Source organism: Prionailurus bengalensis, chromosome B2, assembly GCF_016509475.1.
Source record: "Prionailurus bengalensis isolate Pbe53 chromosome B2, Fcat_Pben_1.1_paternal_pri, whole genome shotgun sequence".
NCBI classification, from domain to species: Eukaryota; Metazoa; Chordata; class Mammalia; order Carnivora; family Felidae; genus Prionailurus; species Prionailurus bengalensis.
This window is the reverse complement of record NC_057349.1, coordinates 117,065,751-117,088,541: the sequence shown is the minus strand read 5'-3', so window position 1 is coordinate 117,088,541 and position 22,791 is coordinate 117,065,751. Positions and strand designations below refer to the sequence as shown.

The 22,791-nt window shown below is 39.1% G+C and overlaps 1 protein-coding gene across 1 annotated transcript in view; it reads left to right on the top strand.

Annotated features, from left to right (window-relative positions):
• ARHGAP18 (Rho GTPase activating protein 18) overlaps positions 1–22,791 on the top strand; it is a 123,786-nt gene that overhangs the window by 53,910 nt on the left and 47,085 nt on the right. The window contains 5 exon segments of the mRNA XM_043592309.1: positions 10,806–10,844; positions 10,846–11,000; positions 14,129–14,364; positions 17,918–17,981; positions 22,270–22,448. Coding sequence (XP_043448244.1) covers positions 10,806–10,844; positions 10,846–11,000; positions 14,129–14,364; positions 17,918–17,981; positions 22,270–22,448 — 673 coding nt within the window.

Sequence of the window (22,791 nt, the reverse complement as noted above, 5' to 3'; positions counted from 1 at the left end):
GATTAGAAACGGTCTTTAGTCGCCCATGTTATTTCTCATGTATCTTTCAGGCTACCTGCACTCCCGTGTCTTGGGTTGGGTCAGCTGAGATTTTAAAGCATACTAAGACAAGAGGGGCCTTAGATAATCTCATTTAAAGAGGAAAAAATGGCCCTGTAATATTCACATATCCTGCTTTGTAACTGATTGCTGAAGACATGTGGTGAAAACATGGATGAATTGTTTCTGAGCTCGGCTAAATTATTTGATTAGGTGGAAATTATCCCCCCCCCCCCCACCCCCCCAATCTACTCAGCAGAGCTGACTTTTAGCACCTGGCTTATAAAAATACTTCCTGGCCTTCAGTATTACAGGTGGAAAATTATGGTATTTGAGGGTCATTTGGAGCTATCCATAAAATTCTACTTTGTAGCCTAAGTGAAGCAGATTTCTTTTTTCTTAGCCAAGTAGTTGTCATTTTGTTGCTACTGTTTTCAGTTGTTTTATTACTATTCTTCAGTATTATTTTGAAATAATGTGTAAATATCCTCTGCCTATTTATGTAGCATTAACACAGGTATCTTTTCCCTTTTAATATTTTCTTCCAATGTTTGTCGGCTTTCTTTTGCTGGCTGGTGAAGGTTGGTTTTATACTTCTACAGCCCCACTGAGATGATTTCTCCATCTTATTTCAATAAATAGTCCCAAAGAAGAGTTTAATAATAATGCCCACATCTCTTCCAGAATATGCCCATGTCTTTGTCTTTAGTTATTATCAAAAGGTTTTTTTTTCCAACTATGCCTTGTGTCCATGTTTTTATTAACATAGGAAAGTTGATGCTAATATGTATATAAAAGTTTTATGAAGGGCAAGAGGTTTGCCCGTAGGCAATAAGTAAAACCAGTATTATATTCAGTACTATTCCAACATTAAATTAAAAAATATTAATGTTGAGGCACCTGAGGCTGAGTTGGTTAAGCGTCTGAGTTCAGCTCGGGTCATGATCTCATGGTTCATGAGTTCAAGCCCTGCGTTGGGCTCTGTGCTGAGAGCTCAGAGCCTGGAGCCTCCTTTGGATTCTGTGTCTTCCTCTGTCTCCATCCCTCCCCCACTCACACTCAGTCTCTCAAAAATAAAAATAAACATTAAAAATTTTTTCAAAAAAGTATTAATATTCAGGGGCGCATGAATGACTCAGTTGAGCTACTGACTCTTGATTTCAGCTCAGGTCATGATCCCAGGGTTGTGGGCTTGAGCCCTGTGTCAGGCTCTGCACTCACTGTGGAGCCTGCTTAAGACTCTCTCTACCCCAACCCCCCACTTCCCTCTTCCCTCCTGGCTCATGCTCGCTCTCTCTCTCAAAAAAAATTAATGTTCATAGTTTGGTATTATATCAACAAATGTTTTGTTAGTAGCTGTATGATGGCAGGCATTATGAATCAATACTCTGTGAACTGGAGGAGGATTTTGGAAAAGTTGTAATTTATTACCTTATAGTCAGAATGAAATCTCTCCTGGATCACAGATTCTGAAGTATATTGTTAAATTTTATATGGAGGTTACATTGGTGTAAATTTATGTGTTTGTATTAATGTATGTTTAAGGCACTCTGGTAAACTGTAACGATGAAATTCTGGTCTAATAGAAGGCTTGATAGGGAGCTTCTGAATGACAAGTCCAAGATCATCAGGGAAGATGGGAAGACTTTTGGTTTTCATTAGTGAATCTTCTTCATTTCACCTCTGGAAATGCGTAGATACCTTGAGAGGAGCACAGCTTTGAAACAGGCAAAACCATTGATTTGTTAAGAGCAATAAAAACATAATGGAGAAAAGGTTGGTGAACACCTGGGAGGCTGATAACTACTGTTGAAACCACGTGACTGCTGTGAAGTAAGAACCACGTATTAGCAGTGGTGAGGAAACTGGACTCCATCTCTGGAAAGAGCAGCCTTACTAATGGGCCGGTGAATGGGTTTCAGCCAAACCCACGAAGACTGAGAGAGACAGAGCAGATGAAAGGGAGGGATCCCAGGCCAAACCCACGAAGACTGAGAGAGACAGAGCAGATGAAAGGGAGGGATCCCAGGATGGGCTGTGGAGGTAACCTCAAATTATGTTTGCATCTACAGAAATGTTTAGGGAGTGGTGGGGGCGGGGAGGGGGGGGGGACATGAGCGGAGGTGAGCAGATCCAAGTGGTAGTCAGAGAGGAAGTGGAGTTCTTTGTGAGAAAGCATTGGTGAACCCCACATGGCCTGAAGCACATTTGGGCTAATGCAGAGGCCCGAGGCCTATGCTGCAGGGCTGTCTGGGCCACAAGTTTAGTGAGGAACTGGAAAATTCCACCCGTACCTGGTGTTGGTGGCATTTATAATCTATCTCATGATGAATGTTTGAGCAGCTTGGTTGAACAGACATCTCTGAGAAGGTGCCCAACATATAGTAGGCACTGAACAAATATTTTAAAATTCATTTGAGAGATTGAGTTGACAGGACGGAAGCAGGGAATGTGAGCTTAACAAAACCTAAGCCAGTGTTTGTTTATGACTTGATATTAGGTGTAATCTAACATGAAATCAGCTCTTTGTTTTGTAACCTCTATTTCCTCACAAGGAAGCCTACTTTCAGACTACACTCAAGAGTGAGAGGCATACAATAATTACTTAGTAATTGCCTTTTTAAGGTTTCCTGATGACTAATTTCTTTACTGTCTACTTTTCATGTTCTTGTCTTACTCCTTTGTAAGTTTTGTGCAGTTAAATAAAAATCACCTTAGGAATTAAAAGGAAGTTGTTGTGGAGGCAACAATAATTGAACAATTTTAAATTAATAATTGAAGAATTTACAAGCATCTGCTATGGCAAGCAGTTTGCTGAACTCAAGGATACCCAGATGAAAAAAACAAAACACAGGATATTGCCTTAAGGGACACAAAAGGTAGCATCACAGTGCAGGATGTGGTAAGGGCTGTGGGGAACCTGAAGAAGCAGGGGAATGCTTTTATTCCACCCCCCACGGAGAGAGGTATCAAGATATGAAATTGAGTAACAACAACTAGAAAACAGATCCAACTGGAGAGCCTATGGCCAGAGTGCAAAGAGGCTGCTGGTGTCTAATCTCCAGGTGGCTCTACAGCTAACCAGAGCAAGGAAAGGAAAGAGTCCCTAAGCAGAAATGTGTCCAACGGAAACACGTATCAGGTGGATGTGAGCCATGGGGATGGATAATTGAATGAAATGTATATGCAAAGCTCAGTTTGATATGCTTTGGGCCATTGTTCCGAGATCTTGACATTTTTTTTTTTAATTTTTTTTCAACGTTTATTTATTTTTGGGACAGAGAGAGACAGAGCATGAACAGGGGAGGGGCAGAGAGAGAGGGAGACACAGAATCGGAAACAGGCTCCAGGCTCTGAGCCATCAGCCCAGAGCCTGACGCGGGGCTCGAACTCCCGGACCGTGAGATCGTGACCTGGCTGAAGTCGGACGCTTAACCGACTGCGCCACCCAGGCGCCCCCGAGATCTTGACATTTTATGTCAAAGCCCCACAGCAAGTCCCTCTACCCTTGTCTTTGGAAGACGATTTTGGCTTTGAGGCCCCGTGGCTCCCTTTTGGTTACTTGTGCCTCTAAGTGAGGGGGAAGCAGGGCCTCCCGAGAGAAGTTTGGGGAGCTCAGGAACCAAGAGAATCTCACTTCTACTCAGAAGGAGGGTCTAAAAGTGGAAAGGCTGTAACCCTAGCCCATAATTTTCCCTGTGTGTACCTGCCTGTGTCTGTAGATAGAAACAAAGGATGTTTTTTCCGGTATACCTTGGTTGCCTCCTGACTTTCCCACATGTTTTTGTCCTGTGCCTTCCCTACTTTCTGTCAGACCTGCTGGTGTTAGCTGCCTCTATCCCTGCTCTTTCAGTGTTATTCGCATGTAAGTTGCTTTGCCATAGTTTTCTGTAAAAGTGATAAAGCCGGGTTTTCAAAACCAACTCCTGACAGTGTCACTGAGGGGGCTGCTCCTCTCAGTATCGCTTAGGCAGTGTTGTGTAAGTGGAAGATCATCCATTCAGTTGCTCATTGATTTGCTGTATGTCAAAATGGGACGGAAGTTCAGTGAAGACTAATGTGCTGTACAAATACTGACTTTTATTTTTAAAGAGATAAAATGCTGAAAGAAATAATGCCTAATTTTTATCCGCCACCCCCCCCCCCAATGAAAGGGACAGTGTATACGAAGAGGAAAAGTAAATTTACTTGAAATGTGAAATATAACTTCATATATTTTTAAAACTGTAGCAGTTAGGGGCGCACGGGTGACTCAGTTGGATAAGTGTCTGACTTTGGTTCAGGTCACGATCTCATGGTTCGTGGGCTCAAGCCCCGTGTCGGGCTCTGTGCTGACAGCTCAGGGCCTGGAGCCTGCTTTGGATTCTGTGTCTCCCTCTCTCTCTGCCCCTCCCCAACTCATGCTCTGTCTCTCAAAAATAAATAAACGTTAAAAAAAAAAAAAACAACAACCAAAAACTGTAGCAGTTGGGTCAAATAGAAGAGATAAGGGATCCCTTTTCCTGGGTTCTCAAAGCTGCCTGGATGTGGGGAGAGGCCGGTGTGGTGTTGCTTTCTCATCTACTTCTTGCTGCCTTCGGCATTGTCCCTGTTCGTTCTTCCTGGATGTCAGCACCGCTTCTAATAATTACTGCTTTCAGCTAAACAATAGGCTTCCCAGAGGAAAAAAATGACTTGGGTCATTCGTAGTCTGTGCTCTTCATACTCATTCAAATTCAGTGTATTCTGATGGACGGGGCCATTACAGAGCATTAATAGTGGCACCATCTCATGATGGCAGTGATTACTTCTTTAATGTCACTGCCCAAGTGAAAGAAAAATCCACACAGCAGAAAACACGTTTTCTGTTTTTGGTTTTTGGGTTTTTTTTTTTAACACAGAGATAATACATGGGGAGAAGCAGAGTGAGTTAAAACCATTTTTGAAAATTTCCAAGTTCTTCAAAGAAGGTGTTTCAAAAACAGGTACATGTGAAGTCACGTCTCAGAGTGACACAAAGAATATTTTAGAAAATGCCTTGGAAAAGATGTATCATGCATTTTAAAGAGAGATGGTTTGATTGTTAAAAGGTATTTTTCTCTAGATAAGTATACTGGTCATTTAAAAACGTTAATTATAGGCTGTGTCAACATGATCACTTTGGGTTTTGCTATGTGTGGTACAAACTGAGAAAGAGTGTCTGATGCAAAGGAAAAAAAAGGAAATTCTAACCTTTCTAGTCTATTTGGTGTAATAAGACAACTGCAGAAGAAAAGAGGGCACTAATCTTGGTTCTACCATCACTTTGCTGGGTGACTTGAGGGAGAATTTAACCCTGGGGCCTCATTACCTCATTTAGAAAATGATGGGATAGATTTAAATACCTAGGATCCAATACTGTTCTAAAGTTCATGCTTCAATAACTATGGCTTTATCTAAAATATACTTGGTCATTATGTTTGATGGTAAGTTATGCTGTAAGAACCTTTTCTTGGGGGGGTGCATTAAAAACAGAACAAGAAGCGAAACAAAAATAAACCATATTCCTCCGTTTTGTATCTCCCAAACTAGTTACTTCTTTTTAAAATATTTATTTATTTTGATAGAGAGTGGGGGGGAGGGGCAGGGAGAGAGAAAGAGGGGAGAGAGAGAATCCTGAGCAGGCTCCACACTGCCAGAGCAGAGCCCAATGCGGGGCTTGAACTCATGAACCGTGAGATCATGACCTGAGCAGAAATCAGGAGTCTGACTCTTAACCGACTGAGCTCCCCCAGGCTCTCCCCAACCTAGTCACTTCTTTCTGCGCATTGAAATGAACGTTGGGATAAGGAACATGAAAGAAAGTATAACTCTTTTGGAGAGGATATTGTAAGAAAACAAACAAATCCGAATCCTAGCATCAGAAGACTTCAAGAAAGCAGACTTTGGGCCACAGAAGTGCCTCTTGGAAGGGGCAGAACAGCAAACAGACTGATGAGTGCAACAACAGGAGTATTGATGTGGGTTGGGGGGGGGGGGAGTGGACAGAAAGTAGAGATCGGACCAGGTAGTTAAATATGAGTTCAAAGAAACATCCTAGTTGCAAATAAATTTGCCCTGAGATGGTTGAGGGAGAGGAGAGGTGAGGATGACCAAGGAGTGATAAGGAAAATACACATTTTCAAATACACTGGCCCAAAGGAAAGCTTAGAATTCCTGCCCCTTTGTCCATGATAAATAAAAGCAAATGATGAAAGACATTGGCAAGGTAGAGGATTTTAAATGACGTTCTATTCTTTGTCATTGAAATATAAATTAAATATGGGTATATCACTGGAATGAGTCCCAGTTTTGATGAAAGGCTGTGAAACTAAACTAAAATAAACAAAGAAGTAGGTCAAGAGTCACCAGGAAAGCATGGCTGTTTCTTTCAGTAAGGCTTTCTGGAGTGTTGCCCACAGAATTGAAAAGTGCATTTTGAGACCCATTAGGTGGTGTTTTTGAGAAATACTGGAACAGGGATTTTCAGAGTGTGGTCCTGGAACACCCGGTGGGGGCAGGGTGGGGTCCCAAGACCCTTTTAGGGGTCTCGGAGATCGTAATTGTTTTCGTAATAACACAAAGATACTATTGGCCTTTTTCAATCTCATTCTCTCATGAGAACACAGTGAAGTTTCCCAGAGACTACATGATGCGCAATATCACAAAAGATTGAATGCAGAGGCAGATGTGAAAATCCAGATGTCTTCTTTTAAGCCAGACATTAAAGACACTTTCAGAAAATGTAAAACAATGCTACTCATCTCACTACTTTTTTTTTTTTTTTTTTGGTATGGACAATAGGGCTTCCCCTCCCCCAGAGTTATTTATGTTAAGATGTCAATTATTCTCATTAAATGAATTCGTATTTTTTCCCAATTTTAATAGCTAATAGGTATATCAGTAGATATAACCTATATAGGCAAAAGCTCTTTGAGGGTCCTTGAAAGTTTTTAAGTGTATAAAGGAGTACTGAGACCAGACTGCTCAAGAATGGCCCTGCGAGAGGAAAAGTAATTTTTCTAAACATTAGAAGAGGGCAAAGGTGACCTTATTAAACTATGGGAGGTGCAGTTATTTATAGTCAGCAGTTTTACAGTGACCAGTGATACTAAGTTCCACACCCACTTCATGGTTACCCAGGAGGGATTTCAGGAGGAGGATTCTCCCTTGATAACTCACAACAAAACATTCAAGGTTATTGGTATTCCTTACATTTTGTAGGTAGGAAATGTTAGGGCTAGATAAGTCATGTGATTTTCCAGAATCCTAGAGGTAGTTATTACCCCCAGTTCATATATTTGCATGTCATTTCTCTGACTGCATTGGTACTAGAATGAGTCATCAGTCAACTTGCTTTCATTCATCTAGCAGACCACAGCCTAAACGCATGGCACCATCCACCTCCCTGTGAAGAACAAGTTGTGTCAGACCAATTTAACGTTCTTTATGACAAAGTAAATAAGAGGCCTGAATGATCTAATTACATTTGAAATTCACTGACCAGGGGAAAAAACATCACAGAAACATAGGATAAAATATACCTGGGAAAAATAGAACGAAACAAAGCCCCGCTTTTTTTTTTCTTAGAAACACAGCATAAGAACATGCTAGCAAGAGGGAAAGAAAGGACATTCCATAAAGGCCCGTAAGGGTCTCTTAAGTTACTATTTGCTGATCATGTTAGCGCCCATGAAAAAAAGACATGGCGACGATGCTGTGACACGTGCGAGAGCATGAGGTTGCAACCAGCTGGAAGCCACTTCTATCAGAGGACACCGTCTAGATCTGTTGGTGGCTTTAGCTGGAAAAAGTGAGGAATGTGAGCATTTTTGAAGAGTGGCCCTGGGATGATTGACACATAGGATTCTGGAGGGTAAGTGAGGAAGAACAATTGTTTGCCAGTAAGTCAGGTGGAAGTGATGGGTAGTTGCCTGTGGTACAAACCGTGTGTTCCTTTGATTTTAGCACCATGTGTTACCTTGGGTCTTTTGGAAATATAAAATATCTCTGCTCTGCACTTCATTATGTCTAGCAGATGTTACTTTATGTTCTTGAACCCAGTTTGCACAATGAACATGGTACCAGATAACATAGTCCTGATAACCAAAGAGAGGAAACTAGTTACCTGGCCTCTTACCAGGACAGTTTTAAGAAGGGCCACACTTTCAGCCGTTGTCTGTATGGAGTTCAAATGTAGAGTGTACTAAGAAAAGAAGTGCCATGACGCATTTATTGACATAAACTGTAACTTAAAAAATGTTCCCCTACATTTTTAGAGAAAATGTAACCTACCTGGCATGCTAAGAAGGGTAGTCTACCACTGAATGGTTTCCTCCTCCTCCTCCCCATCCTTTAATGTTTAAAAAAGAAAATGTTTTCTTCTAACATTTACCAATGATTCGAAAAAGGAAAAAAAAAAACAAAAAAACTCTCCATTTCATAGGACTCCACATTGTTGAGTTGTGGTAAAAAACATATTCAGCTTTGAATCTTATTAAAGGAAAAATACTGAGTCTATTCATTAGCACTAGGTGATTAGATTTTTGCTTATGCATGTTTTGAAAGCAGGGCTTGATATAGAAGGTATATTTACGTAACAATGCTGTTGCTCAATGCCCTTGCATTTTTCTGCCCATGCTATCTTAATGGAAATTTACTGGAAAATTCTTGCCAGAATAAATACATTCTTTCAGAAGTGAAAAGCTTAATGTACTTTTAGTTCAACTGCACCTCTTTTCTGTGAGCAGATAAACCAAATTATTTGGCATTAGTCATTACACGTCACACATTCCACAGTATGTATTGTAGTCTCCCGTGGAACTAAGTGGTGCAGGAGATAGGAATAAGGTAGCGGATCTCATATTATAATGAGAGAGAAAACAAAAACAAGGATAGGGCATCTACATATTTGACGTGAAACAAACCAAACATGAATTTGGCAGACATCCTGAAAATGATTTTTTAACTATCCTGGTAAAGCAGGATTATAGAACAGGACTTGGGGATAGGTTGAGCTGCTGATCACAGAAGTAAATATTTTTTTTGTTTTTAAGAGAGAGATAACTTTCACGTTCACATTTTAATTAAAGAATCAGGAGTGGAGACTCTAAAATGAGAACACTGAAGGTATGGCCACTGGGGCAAGGAAAGGGGACCAGGATGGGATGCAGGGATGTAAACAGGACGGTTAGGGCAGGGAGGGAGGAAGTGCCCCTTGAATTAAGGGGTGGGGGAGGCAAACAATGGACAATGGAGACTGGAGGAAAGAGGTTCACACAACTATGTCCAGACTTCCTCCTGTTGGCCCTAGTCCTAATGCCCACCCATCACCGCTCCAGACTTGATACTGGGGAGATATTCGAGTGATTGTTCATTCATTACTGGCCTTATTAAAATGCATAATCAAGTCAGAACCATCTTCAAAGGCATAAAACTGGCCTGTTAGCATATTACAGTTAAGTAGTCAGTTCTATTGTATTTGTTTGTAGCAACAGGAAATTAAGTGTTTTGACTTTCTAAGAAACCAGTTGGAATTAAACTGCTAGGTAGAACTGATCAGAGTTTAGTGACCGTCTCCCTTATGTACTATTAAATCCTACTGTTGTAAATAATTATGGGAAAGGCCACTTTAAATGTGAAAATATTCACCTACTATTAAATAATTTTGTTTTATGGTTCTTTCTAATTTCATATGTGAAGTAAGAAAACCAATGTAGCAAAGTATTACTTCCTAACATTCTCTTGGGAGCTAAAGGAGCAATTTGAAATTAGAATAACAAAACGCTAGTTCACCAATTATTGTTCCCACGTAAATTATATCTTCAAAAATTTTTTCAATATAAAGAGGAAGCACCATACCTTTAAAAACTTCCTTTTTAAAGTAATTAGGGTTTTCCCCCCTGTAGCTCAATATAAAAAATTATAAAACAAAAGTTAGTATTTCTATTATATATGGGATATATATACTTACTTATTATCAGGTCTTTTAATTCACTTTTAGTATCAGGTGGGATGTGACTTATAATGAAAAAAATGTAGTTAACTTGGAAGTTATAAAAATACCTTTAGTCAATTTATCCTTTTCTTGGTAGATAATATTTGAGATAAATGTTGAAGAGATAACTCCTAGCTATTCAGCATTGCCAATAAATGATTTTTTCCCCCAACAAATAAAGTTTCAGTGTATTTTAAACCACAGCTCGGCCAAAGGTACATCTATAAGTGAAATTTGAAAGTGGCTTTCTATAGTAGAATGTAACAACAAACTTAATATGTCATTCATCTGTTGGCTTTGGTTTCAACAATAAAAAAGGAAATTCATATGGTATGTCATGTATTGCAGATACTTGCTCTATAATGGCTGAGTTTTGTTTGCAGATATAAATAACAAATATGAAATACTGTATAGAATTGAATCTCAATAGCCTGTAGTCAAGATTCAACCTGTTGCTTTCTGAGAAAAAAGTTTTAGGTTAGAAAGGAGTGTTAAAATAATTTACATGAAATGGAAATGGAAAAATGGTTTATTCTATCGTTGTTTGTTCTTTGCATACTTTTTCATAGAGAATGAAACTCTTTGTTCACTCTACAGGCATATTAAAATTACTGGAATCTCAAGGTAAATAGCTTCAAAATATATATCTCTTTGGTTTTACTAAGGGGAACTTAAAGAGTTTCAAAATTCTTCAGTCAGTGCTCTGATGTTTTAGAAATTATACTACTTCCTCATCTGTTAAAATGAACCATGTTTTCTTTTGAATTTATAGTCGCAAATATGGCCAGTACACTATGAACCAGGAAGTCACCAAAGTTTCGGAAAAAACCTCCATATGACCGATCAAGTTCTCAGGATTCTTTGGATGAACTATCTATGGAGGACTATTGGACCGAACTAGAAAATATCAAGAAATCTAGTGAGAACAGACAAGATCAAGAGGTGGTGGTCGTCAAAGAGCCTGATGGTAATGACTAACTGAATAAAACTCTTGTTTGTGTATGTATTTATGAGAGATGGATACACGAGAATGTAGAGGAGAATAACAACAGCAACAAAAATTAAAGCTAGGACAGCCAAAATAGGATAATGCCAGTTGGCCTTTCAACTTGAAAAATTACTTGTTTGTAGCAGATTTATGGATGCAGCTGCCAAATTTAAATGGCAAGAACACATTCACTTAGTCTGAGATACGGCTGGAATCTTGTTGACTAGGCTTACGGCATCAGACATGCCTGGGGTTAGACTTGATCTTTGAAAGGATCTAAACTTCCTTTCTCTGATATTTTAGCTACACGGTCCTTTTTTCTCTAGTGAGATTAGATGCTTGTGGAAAGCTCACTATTTGCAGTGATCCTGTTTTTCCATTGGTCAGTCAGCTTGAGTTATTTTGATGTTCTTTATTTTATTGATTCACAATTTTCCATATTCTACCTAGTTTTGCCTTTTGGAAGAGCAGAACAAGCCTGTTCTGTTTTTACAGGATAGCCTTTCAAATAATTGAGGATGATTATCTTGTACCTCACCAAATCTAGAAGGAAGTCTAAATCTTTTTCTAGAAGGAAAAAAAAAAGATTTACATACACCAGTCCTTCAGGTGATTTTCAGACCTTTCTCCGTGTCGGTCATCTTATCTTTCAAAGTATAGTACACCCGATTGGATATAATGCTGCAGGCTTAGCCAACTAACCTGAGGGTATGGGTTTGGACAATGTATGATGGCATTGGTGTTTTTAGCTTCCATATTGACTTCTTTCTTTTGTTGGTTTGTAATTTCTCTCCACGTTCTTTCCAGCCATGTTTCCCATAATCTCCACTCCTATATTTGATATTCTAGAAGAAACATACACTTTTTTTTCCTCTTAAAATTCATGCTGTTTCTTTCAATCTCATGGAATCAAGCAGTCACCAAGGTTTTGATGACCAGTTCTGGCATCTTTTGTAATAGCTCTCTTTCTATGCTTTGTGCCATCCATAAGTTTGTAAGTTTGTTTTTGGGGTGTCAGTTGATGCGGGTGCCAAAAAAGTAAGAGACAGTTAGTGCCTTCTGACCCACTCACAGTGATCTCCTTTTCGACAGGATTTCTTAAGTCAGTGACTTAGCACTGAGTTGTTTAAGCAGCTGAATCTACCTACAGAGGTTTTTCTTTCCCCTTTGCTATAACATTGCTTGGAAAACCTACCAATAATACTTTAAAAAGAAAAATTGGAGATTTTTCTTTTGTTTTTTTAATGTTAGTTTATTTTTGAAGGAAAGAGGCACAGAGCATGAGCGGGGGAGGGGTAGAGAGAGAGGGAGACACAGAATCTGAAGCAGTCTCCAGGCTCTGAGCTGTCAGAACAGAGCCCAAGGCGGGGCTCAAACTCACAGCTCACAGACCGAGAGACCATGAACTGAGCTAAAGTTGGACGCTGAACTGACTGAGCCACCCAGGCGCCCCTGGAGATTTTTCTTAATTTAACATTTCTCAGATTTGTAAAATGATAATCAACTCATTTTTGTTTTTGTGTTCTTGTTTTTGTTTGGGCTCTCTTTCATTTTACTCTCATTCTTTCTCACTTCACCAGTAAGGTTGAGCGTATTTGTGATAATCAGTGGATCCCCCAACCTTTCTGTCTCCATGTTTCAAGATGGAGGCAGCATACCAGTGGTCTGCTGAATAAGGAGAAAATATTCCACAGAAAATAGTAGTCAAGCCTGATATGTAGCTGTGTGTCATTATCTATTTTGTAAATTTCCAAGATGAAAATGAATTTGCAGGTAGTTCATAAGGTGATCATGAAGAAGAATTGAGAATGTTTCTACATGCCCGTGCCTTTTCTTTAACTTTAAATTGTTTTGACTTTTACCTCTAACTTTTAATGGACCAAGTGACACTGTATTTGAATCTTGTTTACTTATCATGTCGAGACCAGCTTTTTTCCCCTGCCAAATTGTTTTTATACGTGTATACTGAGTTCTGCATTAATGGCATTAATAATAATGGCTGGTTTTTTATGTCAGTGAACAGTTTTTATTGCCTGGCAATACGGTATACCTGGCACTACATTCTATTTCTTGAAACCAAGGATGTTGACACTTGATTTCTGCCCTCAAGGAGTTCATAGGATGTAGAAGGGTAGATGGGCTATCATAGAGCTTTGCAAAGCTCTTCCCATGTAGCTGGCATTCTCTCATTTGGTTATGAGGCAGCCAGGACTGCTGTGCTTTAGGTGACAGATGAGAAAACAGAGTTGACTTGAAGCTATGTGACTTGTCCAAAGGGACGTGGCTACCAAGGTGGAGAAATGGAGTGTAGATGAAGGTCTTTCGTCTCTCAAGTCGTTGGTCTTTCATTTTCCTCTATAAACTTAGCCCTGGGAGGGAATCTATTCTACTTCTCTTTCTGTTTTTTTGTTTTTTGTTTTTTTTGTAATTTTTATATATCTTAATACTGTTTACTTTCTGCTTTCAGCGTTTTGAATTGATTATTAGGTAATTAGTTTCCTATGATCTTTTTTATCCCCTTAAAATAGCGTTTCTTTTTTAATTTGCGAAAAAAAAAAATCTGATGTGCTTACTAGGGGGATTAAAACCTTAAATTTAAAATTGCTTAGTTCCTGGTGTCTGGATGCTCTCCTTCTTTGCTATACTCCATGTCAGCTACAGTGAACAGAAAAAAAACAGCCTTTCCATCAATTAGTGTTGGACTCTGGGGCAGTGCTGAATTTAAGCCAAGAAATGGGCTTTAATGGATATCCCCAGCATTGCCTTCCTTCTGTAACTTGATGGAAGTAAGTTATCTTTTCATTGCTTGCTCATCTCTGGAAAGAGAACAGTATTATCCTCCTCTGGTTAATCTGCAGAGAAGTGATAGAGGTTAATCACATGTGAAGTCATTTAAAATTTTTAATTGAGTATATATGAAATGGATCTAAAATTTGATATCTTTGTGGCTGAAGTTGATGGCAGTTGTCCAAGTTTCAGATAATGATTCTTAGTGCTGTGGTTTGATTTTGGTAGAAGAATGTCAGTAAGCGTGTTTGAGGAGCTTAAAAAATGTAAAAGTTATCATATTTTGTGACCTTAAATGCCATTTTTCTCTACCGTCTTAGAGGGAGAACTGGAAGAAGAGTGGCTTAAGGAGGCTGGTTTATCCAATCTCTTTGGAGAGTCGGCTGGAGATGCCCAAGAAAGCATGGTGTTTTTGTCAACACTGACCCGGACCCAGGCAGCAGCTGTTCAAAAACGGGTAGAGACGGTCTCCCAGACCTTGAGGAAAAAAAACAAACAGTACCAGATTCCTGACGTCAGAGACATATTTGCTCAACAGACAGAGTCCAAAGAAAAAGTAGGTTTTCTTTTTTGATGTTAAAACAAAGGAATAACTGCTTTGAATTGACTGACCCAATCCAGTTTCATTCAAATCATTAAAAACTTAGGGAGTGCGTATTTGCTAGGCATGAAGGCTCTGTGCTGGCAGTGATCAAGAGAGACCTGGTCCTTGTCCTTCTAGGAGTCATACTGCTGGGGCAGAAAAATTGTAAACAAGTTAACATTCAGTGCGAAAATCCTTGTGTTAGGTGTCCTTGCAGCATCAGGAATAGCCCTGACCCCTCAGACAATGTGACTGCCAGTTGTTACTTACAGAAAAGCAGGAGGTAAGGGATTCTTCCTTATCTATTAACTCTTGCAGGAATATGTGCTTTTCCCAGCCTTATTTGGGGATGAATTGAAGTGGAGGGTGAGGGAGCTAACTGCAGTGTGATTAGAAAGCAGGACCCCTGAAACATGAAATAACTTCCTCTTTGTATCTAGTGCTTAACACAACGCCCAGCACACAGAAGATTTGAGTAAATGTCTGTCAAGCTGATGAATTTATTAGGGAAGCTGTTGGAATCTGGGTGAGAATGTGGGACTGATGAATGAAGAGCTATCAGGGGAGGCATGGGGACCATGAGAGACCATGAGAGACCTCTGTGGCCTCGAGCAGCAGCCCATTGGGGGGCTGTTTTTCACTCATCCAGGAGGACCTAAGGAGCTTGCACAAGTGACAAATTAATATCATCTATTCCTTAATCAAGAAAATCTTGCTTTAAAAAAGAAAAAAAGTCACCTGAGCTAAATGATGTTCTTAGGGTTAAAGTTGATTTACACTCTGGATTATTTTTAGGTGTCACCGAATAGTCCTGGTCTTAGAAGACCCAGGGGGGTTGTCGGAATGAAGACACACGAAAGGAATCTCGAACACTGACGATAATAGTAATAATTGCCGCCACCACTGCTGAACACTTACTGTGCTAACTACTTTCCTTCTTTCATTTTATCCTTACAGCTGTCCTGTGAGTGAGGTACTACCATTTCCATTCCGTGGCTGAGGCTCATAGGCTTTAAGTAACTTGCTCAATGTCCCGTAGATAGTAAACCCAAATTGGTGTGGCTTCGAAGTATGTGCTTTTAACCGCTACGTATCCTGCTGTATTTGGGTTTCCGTATATGATTCTGTTATCAAGTAACCCGAACATGAGATTCTATTTATAATACAAATAAAGGGTAAAAAAAAAAATCCTACGATTCTAAACAAAAACAGGTACCTTGTAGTTATGGTATCTTTCTGTCACGTAGAGAGGTTTTTTTGTTTGTTTTGTTTTGTTTTTTGTTTCGCTTTTTGTAGACATTTTATTCTCCCAAGACATCCTTAACAGTTCAGATTGTTACTCGATTTGCCTGGACAATTGTGGATCAAATCCAGTCTGTTTGGTAGGAGTTTTGGGGGCACTGGATTGTTCCAGGCAGGTCCCTTGCTGCTGTGAGGCAGTTAAACACTTGCTTACCACCCACTGGTTATTTGGGACAGCCACTGGAGTTGAAGGACTGGACTAGGTTTCCAGCTGTAGGAAAATGAGTGGTAAGGAAATATGGTATTATGATATTTCCTTCCCAATTAAAGAACCCTCCCTAGGGGAGTTAAGAGGAAATAAAAAGGGGGAGGGGGAAAGAATGGGTTGTAAGCAAAATATATGTTCTGTGGGATTCCTGCCAGTCTCCAAGAGGATGTTGCTACTTGGTGCTGGAAGCAGCATTTTCCCAGCAAATTCCTGGTAATATCGAAGCCACATGGTTTTTGAGTCCATAGTAATTGGTGGGTTGTATCATCTGATGGCATCATTAAGAGAGAAATAGCACAAGTAAATTAAAATAATGTTAACTTGCTTACACGGCATGCCTTTAATTGGAACACTGCCACCCATTAGAAGTATGTCCCCCCTTCCTCAAGGAAACATGGCCCCGCCATCTTCACTTGCAATTCTTCTGTTCTCATAGAAGTACAAATTCAGCCCTTCCATTTTAAATGCTTCCTCATGAAGCCCTTGCTGACACTAGGAAATAGAATACAGAAATGAATACCATCTGCACTGTTATCTTCACTTGCTAAGGAAAACAATTCTGACCACATGCTCCAAAATATGTGTTCATATGTAAGATTAGAATTATTCGCTGTGTTCATTGTGCTGTGGAGGGCTAACCTTCTGTAGGCTTGTCGGCGAAGAAAGGAGGAGGGTATTTGCTCTATCCTGAGGGGGACTGGAGTAGCGTCGTGACCCTTCTAGCCCTTGTGCGCTAGTCACTATACGCTGTCCTGAGTACCTCTGACCTCTAAGAGGTGCACCAGTGGCTGCTACGTATCTGCCCTAGAGCTTTTCTAGACTCTTCTTAGATAGCAGGTGAAGGGGAGAAGATCTTCGTGGCTATCAGCCTGAGGCGAAATGTGTTTGAAAGGACTACAAAGGCTACCTTATCTGAACAGAGATGCAAATCCAACAGAATGGTTATTTTAAAAATGATTCATTCAGATACACCTTTGTGTATGATTGATCTAGACTCCCCTCCTGATTCCTGAATTCCTTCTGAAGCTTTAATTGGAAGGAAGTAGTAGTACTCCCTGGCCACACTTCCTGGTGAAGGGAGCCAGCCATGTTCGACGGTGTCTATAAACCCTCGGAGGACTACAGCCTTCTGGCGTCACTGCCCTAATCCCTACGAAAAACCATTCCTTTGACTATCTGAGCTCGTATTATATTTAGTTTCGGTAATTTAGTTTTAATTTACCTCACATTTATTACTAGCTTTTTTTTTTAATTTGAAGAATTTCTATTGTTACCTACATGTCAACTTGTAATTTTGTTTTCTAACAGCGTTATCAGAATATAATTCATACACCATCTAATTCATCCTTTTAAAGTCTACAATTCAGTGATTTTGGGATATTTACAGATTTACAACCATCACCGCAGTCATTTATAACACATTTCATTATCCCCCAAAGAAAGCCCATTTAACAATCATTCCTATATTCCCCTCCTTACCCCTAAGCAACCACTAATCTACTTGTGTCTCTATGATTTGCCTTTTCTGGACATTTCTTAGGTAAGGAATCATAGCTTGTAACTGGTTCCTTTTACTTTTTCAGGGTTCATTCACGTTGTAGCCTGTATCAGTACTCAAGTTCTTTTTATTGCTGAATTATATTTCATTGTGTGGATGGATCACACATTGTTTATCTACTCCTCTGTCACTGGATATTATCAGCTTTTTTTTTTTTTCGTTATGAGTTTTGCCTTTTCCCTTCAACTAAGTAGTGGTGTGCTTGATGACAAGGACACTCTTCGTGTTTTTCATATTCCCTATGGGGTTTAGTATTGTGTCTTACAAGTTGGTAAGTGGGTAATCAAATATTTGTTGGATGATTGCTTGTTGATTGTAACCGCAGTACTTTTTTTCTGTGGTTGTTGTTGTTCTGAGAATGTTTCCTATACTCTAAAGGTTAGTAATGGAATTATTTACAATACCATTTCTCTGGTTGTGAGTTGGAGATGACTAAATGGCCCACTTTCTATCTTTAGGCTCCAGATGGCACTGAATCACAGTCAGTCAGAACAAATGAAAACAAATATCAAGGAAAAGATGGTATGTTGGACCTGTTCTCTTGTATTTTCCTATTGATTAGCATAACAAACAGATATAACCTTTTAAAATATTCACCCTCAAATTCTAGTAAACAAATTTTATTAAAATGCTAATGTATAAAGTGCCCACGTACGTAATTACATAAGGCTGAGAATATAGCGCCCATTGATTTTTTTTTTTTTTTAATGTTAGTGTATCTCTGTTCTACATCTCTGTGCATAATCTGTTTTCCTGAATGCTTACCATGTGCCAGGTACCTTGTGAAGATGTTTACCTAATTTATTATTCTCAAGAACTTTGTGTAGTGGGTACTGTTCTTGACCCATTTTACAGATGACAGAACTGATGTTTGCAAATGTGAAGTCACTTTCCCAAGGCCATACGGCTAGTCAGTGGAGCCAATGAACTTGGGGTCCTGTTCTGAAATCATAAATTCTCAATTCATAAATGGATTCCTTTTCAGAAAGTTTATAAAGACTTAAAAGTTAGGATTTTGGGGGGGCAATTCATTATAATCCTCTCCTATTCCTACTTTTTCTCTTCTATACCTGTTATTTCAGAAATGGATTAGAATTCCATGGCATGGATGAAAATAAATGGCAAGCTTCATTGGTGCTTAATCAGGGAAGAATTTATAGCTTTTTTCACTTATTTGCAAAAAGAAAAAAATATTCTAAATTAAGCTTAAAAATTTAATCCTTACCGGGTTGTTTAAAAACTTTAACAGAGGTGGTCTGTGGCTGCCAGATTCCAGCCCAGGGACTTATCCTTTTGTTTTGTTTATGTTTTTAAGAGTGTTAATGCCACTAATAGTGTTGTATTTGGACTGGAAGCAGTAGGGGAGGAGTATCAGGTAGACTGTGGAGGACTGGGAAGTGTTCCCGACCTCATCACAATCAGGTCAGTCCCAGATTATAAGGGATATTTTGGAGTCTTGGAACAGCCAGTATCTCCATTTTTCTTTCCGTACTTTTCTCAGAACTTCTGTCCTGTGCCCCTGCCTTTCAAAATAAATGAATAGGTAAATAAGTGTGTGCATGTGAGTGTGGATGGCCACATACACGTCTATATATTTATATCTGTAAAAGCACTTGCTGTTACGTGGAAATTTCTTTGGTTCTATTTTTTTTAAATATCAGTATGATATTACCGAGTGTTTCCCCAAGTCTGTGTACCAGTAAACACTGAAGGGGCAAGCAAGCTAGAAATAGCTGGTGCTGGCCTGTCAGGGCGCTAGGTCATTGAGAGAGACAGATGAACCTTTTAGGCCAATGCTGAGGATGCTTTGGGGAAGGGGGACTGGCCGTTGCTCAATGAACACTGAGGAAAACATTGTCTTTTCTTGATGGGTTCCCCCCCTCACCAGAGGTGGTGATGTAGGCTATATAAACAGAAGTTCTGGAGGGCAAGTTCATTATATGAGTACTTCCCACCTCGCTTGCAGCAGCTGAGTAAAATGTGACCGACTTGCCTGAATTACAACTACTTTTGCTGGAATAGAGCCTCTGATCAGAATAATAAGACTGTATGTGTAATGTCATACGTGTAGCACCGTGTCACTGAGTATGTACCACTCCACCTGTTGTGAGCAATGCCACATTCTTTCGATAGACAGTAAATTAACCAGTTTTATGTAAACCTTGAAAGGTTCAGAATGAAATGCATGGAAAACATTGTCTGGAGTGTGAAAGTGGACCTCTTTCTGTTTGAAATCTGAAGGTGTGAGTGACATTTTCTATTTTAAATGTTTTCCCATACTTGGGCTTTTCTTGATGTTCAACGAAAGATTTTTATCCTAAATGAAAAAGTCATGAAGTCTTAATGTTGCAAGAGTTGTCCCATTTCCAATTAATCTGCTCATTATTATTCTTTTCATCAACTTATACAAGGCCCGTTGTTTTTATACATACACTTAGAAATTTTAATAATATCCAAATAACTTTAAAACTTTCATGTTAATATGCATATTTACTTATTTTCTCTTGATGACCATGCAGGAAGGAAAAGTCTCTTTAAAAATAAAGGCACTTTGGGATATTTTGAACAATTGAAAAACTTGAAGGTGTTTTGTCAAATATTTATAAGCCAGTGCTATTGTTCACTTTAACAACCAAAGGAGAATAAGGAAATTATACTATTTACACTTTAGGACTTTAAGAGTCAAAAGGTTTATCTCTGAATTCTCTGTTAACTTTTCTAAGAGTAAGTCATTGATTCATAGATGCTTTTAACTGGCTGGTTAACTACCCATTTCTTGTAGCGATGTCTCTCTGTCACCCGTGAAACTGTTTCTCCTACTGTCTACCATAACTTGATCTGCCGTTTGATCTCTTAGGCTTTTATATTCATTTCTTTTATTTTTGCCACATTTTGGAGCAAATTCATATAGTTTAAATATATTGCAATTTAATTATAATTTCTCCCCTCAGTTTTGAAATCAGAGAACATTGTGTGTGTGTGTGTGTGTGTGTGTGTGTGTGTGTGTGTGTGTGTATGAGGCAGTGGTGTTTGTTGTAACTCTTACATGGGGGTGGTGAGGAGAAAAAAAAGGGGGGGTAGCTTTAAAATTCTTGTCTGTACACACTCTGCTTCTGGAAAGGTAGCTTCTAATTTAAGAAAATGGCTAATCATTTTTTTCCCCCCTCTCCGAATGGTTTCCTAGGAAACCAATATACATATTCACAGTAAAACATACAACAGTGTAAACCAGCGGGAGAAGAAAACTAAAATTGTGCTTTGGCCATTTCAGTTAATACTTTAAAAATTAATTGTAAAAAGGTCTAGTTATTCTAATTAAAAAATTGTCACAAGCTGTTGGAACGACAACACAAATAATACGTAAATGTGCCATAGGTAGCAGCAGATAATTACCATCGAAGAGCTTCAAATTTATTCTTAGTTTTGGAATTGGCCTAGGGCAGTGTTTACTGCCTTTTTTTAACTGGGAGATGCTACCACGTTCACCTCTGTAGTTTGCAAGGCCCAGTGCAAACTGAAGATGTGACTTCTTGTTCAGATTCCAAGGCAGCAACAGTCGAGCATTAAACCCAGCAGGGGGCGCGTCTGAACAGTCCTGTGACTGCGGATCACACTCCTAGACGCCTCCCCTGCTTATCAAACAGAAGTAATGAGGCTAGATTCGTGTTTATTCCTAATTTTCCACTGGGTGAAGCAAACTTTTTTTTAAATTTAAATGACTACAAATAGAGTTTTCTGAAGGCAGTAGTTTTAATAACACGCATAATATGTAAGTGGCATGCCTTTGTTAAAATTTTAAATCAACTTTACCTTCTGTTGCCTTGTGGTGTTAATATATAAGCATGTAAATGCAGCGTGTAAGTTTATTTTGTAATTCAGAGCTGTCTGCTATGAATTAAAAGTCTGCAATGAAAAAAATAACAGTAATCCTGTCATTGGTTCCAAGGTTTTTATAATGTGAGTTGTGTTTAAACCAAAAACTTACCAAATAGTCTAATTTAGAACTATCTTCCCCAAAGCTTTGAAGCTGGTGTTTTCAGCAAAGAGGTTTTCGAATGTAAATTCTGTCCTAGAGGATTAACAACGGACAAAAAAAATTGTTAAACTATGATACACCCTTGAAATGTTGATACAAATATCCAGAATTTTTTTTGACAGGGTTTATAGTTGTGAGAACCTTCCTAGTCTTTGATATAATTGGGTGCAAAATCTGTTAGTTCATGTACCAGGTACTTCTAGAGCTGACTCCCACTGTGGTAAGTTTTTGGTACCAACTCTTATTCTGGAATTCTTACTCTGATAGGTAGGTAACATTCCAGAAAGGAAAGGAGGGGTGTTGAAGAGATTTCTTCCAGGAATCTATTCCACTGTTAGAAAGTGAAATGGTGTATCACTAGTTCTAAGAGAGAGTAAAAGTAACCTCTTTCCACCCCCTCCCCACTTTTTGTTTTTGCTTTTAATCTCCCAGTGTAAAAAACAACAACAAAAAACCATTCAAGTCTACTGAATTTTTGTGAGGCTTTTCATTCAGAGTTTGAGATCATCCATCAATTTTGGAATTTGACCTGGTCTAAGAATTGTGACCTCCAACAAAGATTCCACAATTGAACTATGGACTCTAGTCTTCACCTTCCCTATACCCTCCATGCACCATTGGTAGGATTCTTTGCATATACGTTTTGCCTTTAAAATATCCATTAATTACTGACTATAGTAAATAGTACTTCCTCCAGAGGTTTGTATACAGTTGATATAAAGACGTAAAAAAAGAAATAAAGAAAAAACATTAATTGAGTCATTCTTTTCCCAGACCAGGCATCTAGTCTAGTTGTTGGTGAAAAAGAGCTGATCCCACTGGTCCCTGAGGAGTCACCTGCCTCTGAAACAGACATCAACCTGGAGGTATCATTTGCAGAGCAAGCAGTCAATCAGAAAGAGAGTTCCAAGGAGAAGCCCCAGAAGAGCAGAGGTGATGACGCTCCATTACTTGTACGTAGTGCACTATTCAGATTTCACTAAATAGGAGAGTATATTTTTCACCAGCTTTTTATTTTGGAAATTTCAGACCCATAGAGAAGTTGGAAGAATAGTACAGCAAACAGCCCTACAGGATTCATGTAGATCCATTTGACAGTTAACATTTCACAAACTTTGCTTTTCCTCTTTCTACATTATCTATTTATATGTTGTGCTATCGGCTGTGTGCTTGCTTTTTTTTTTTTTTTTTAAAGTAAGCTCTTTGCCCAACGTGGGGCTTGAACTCATGACCCCAAGATCAAGAGTTGCATGCTTGGCCCACTGACCCAGCTAGGCACCACCCCCCCACTTTGTT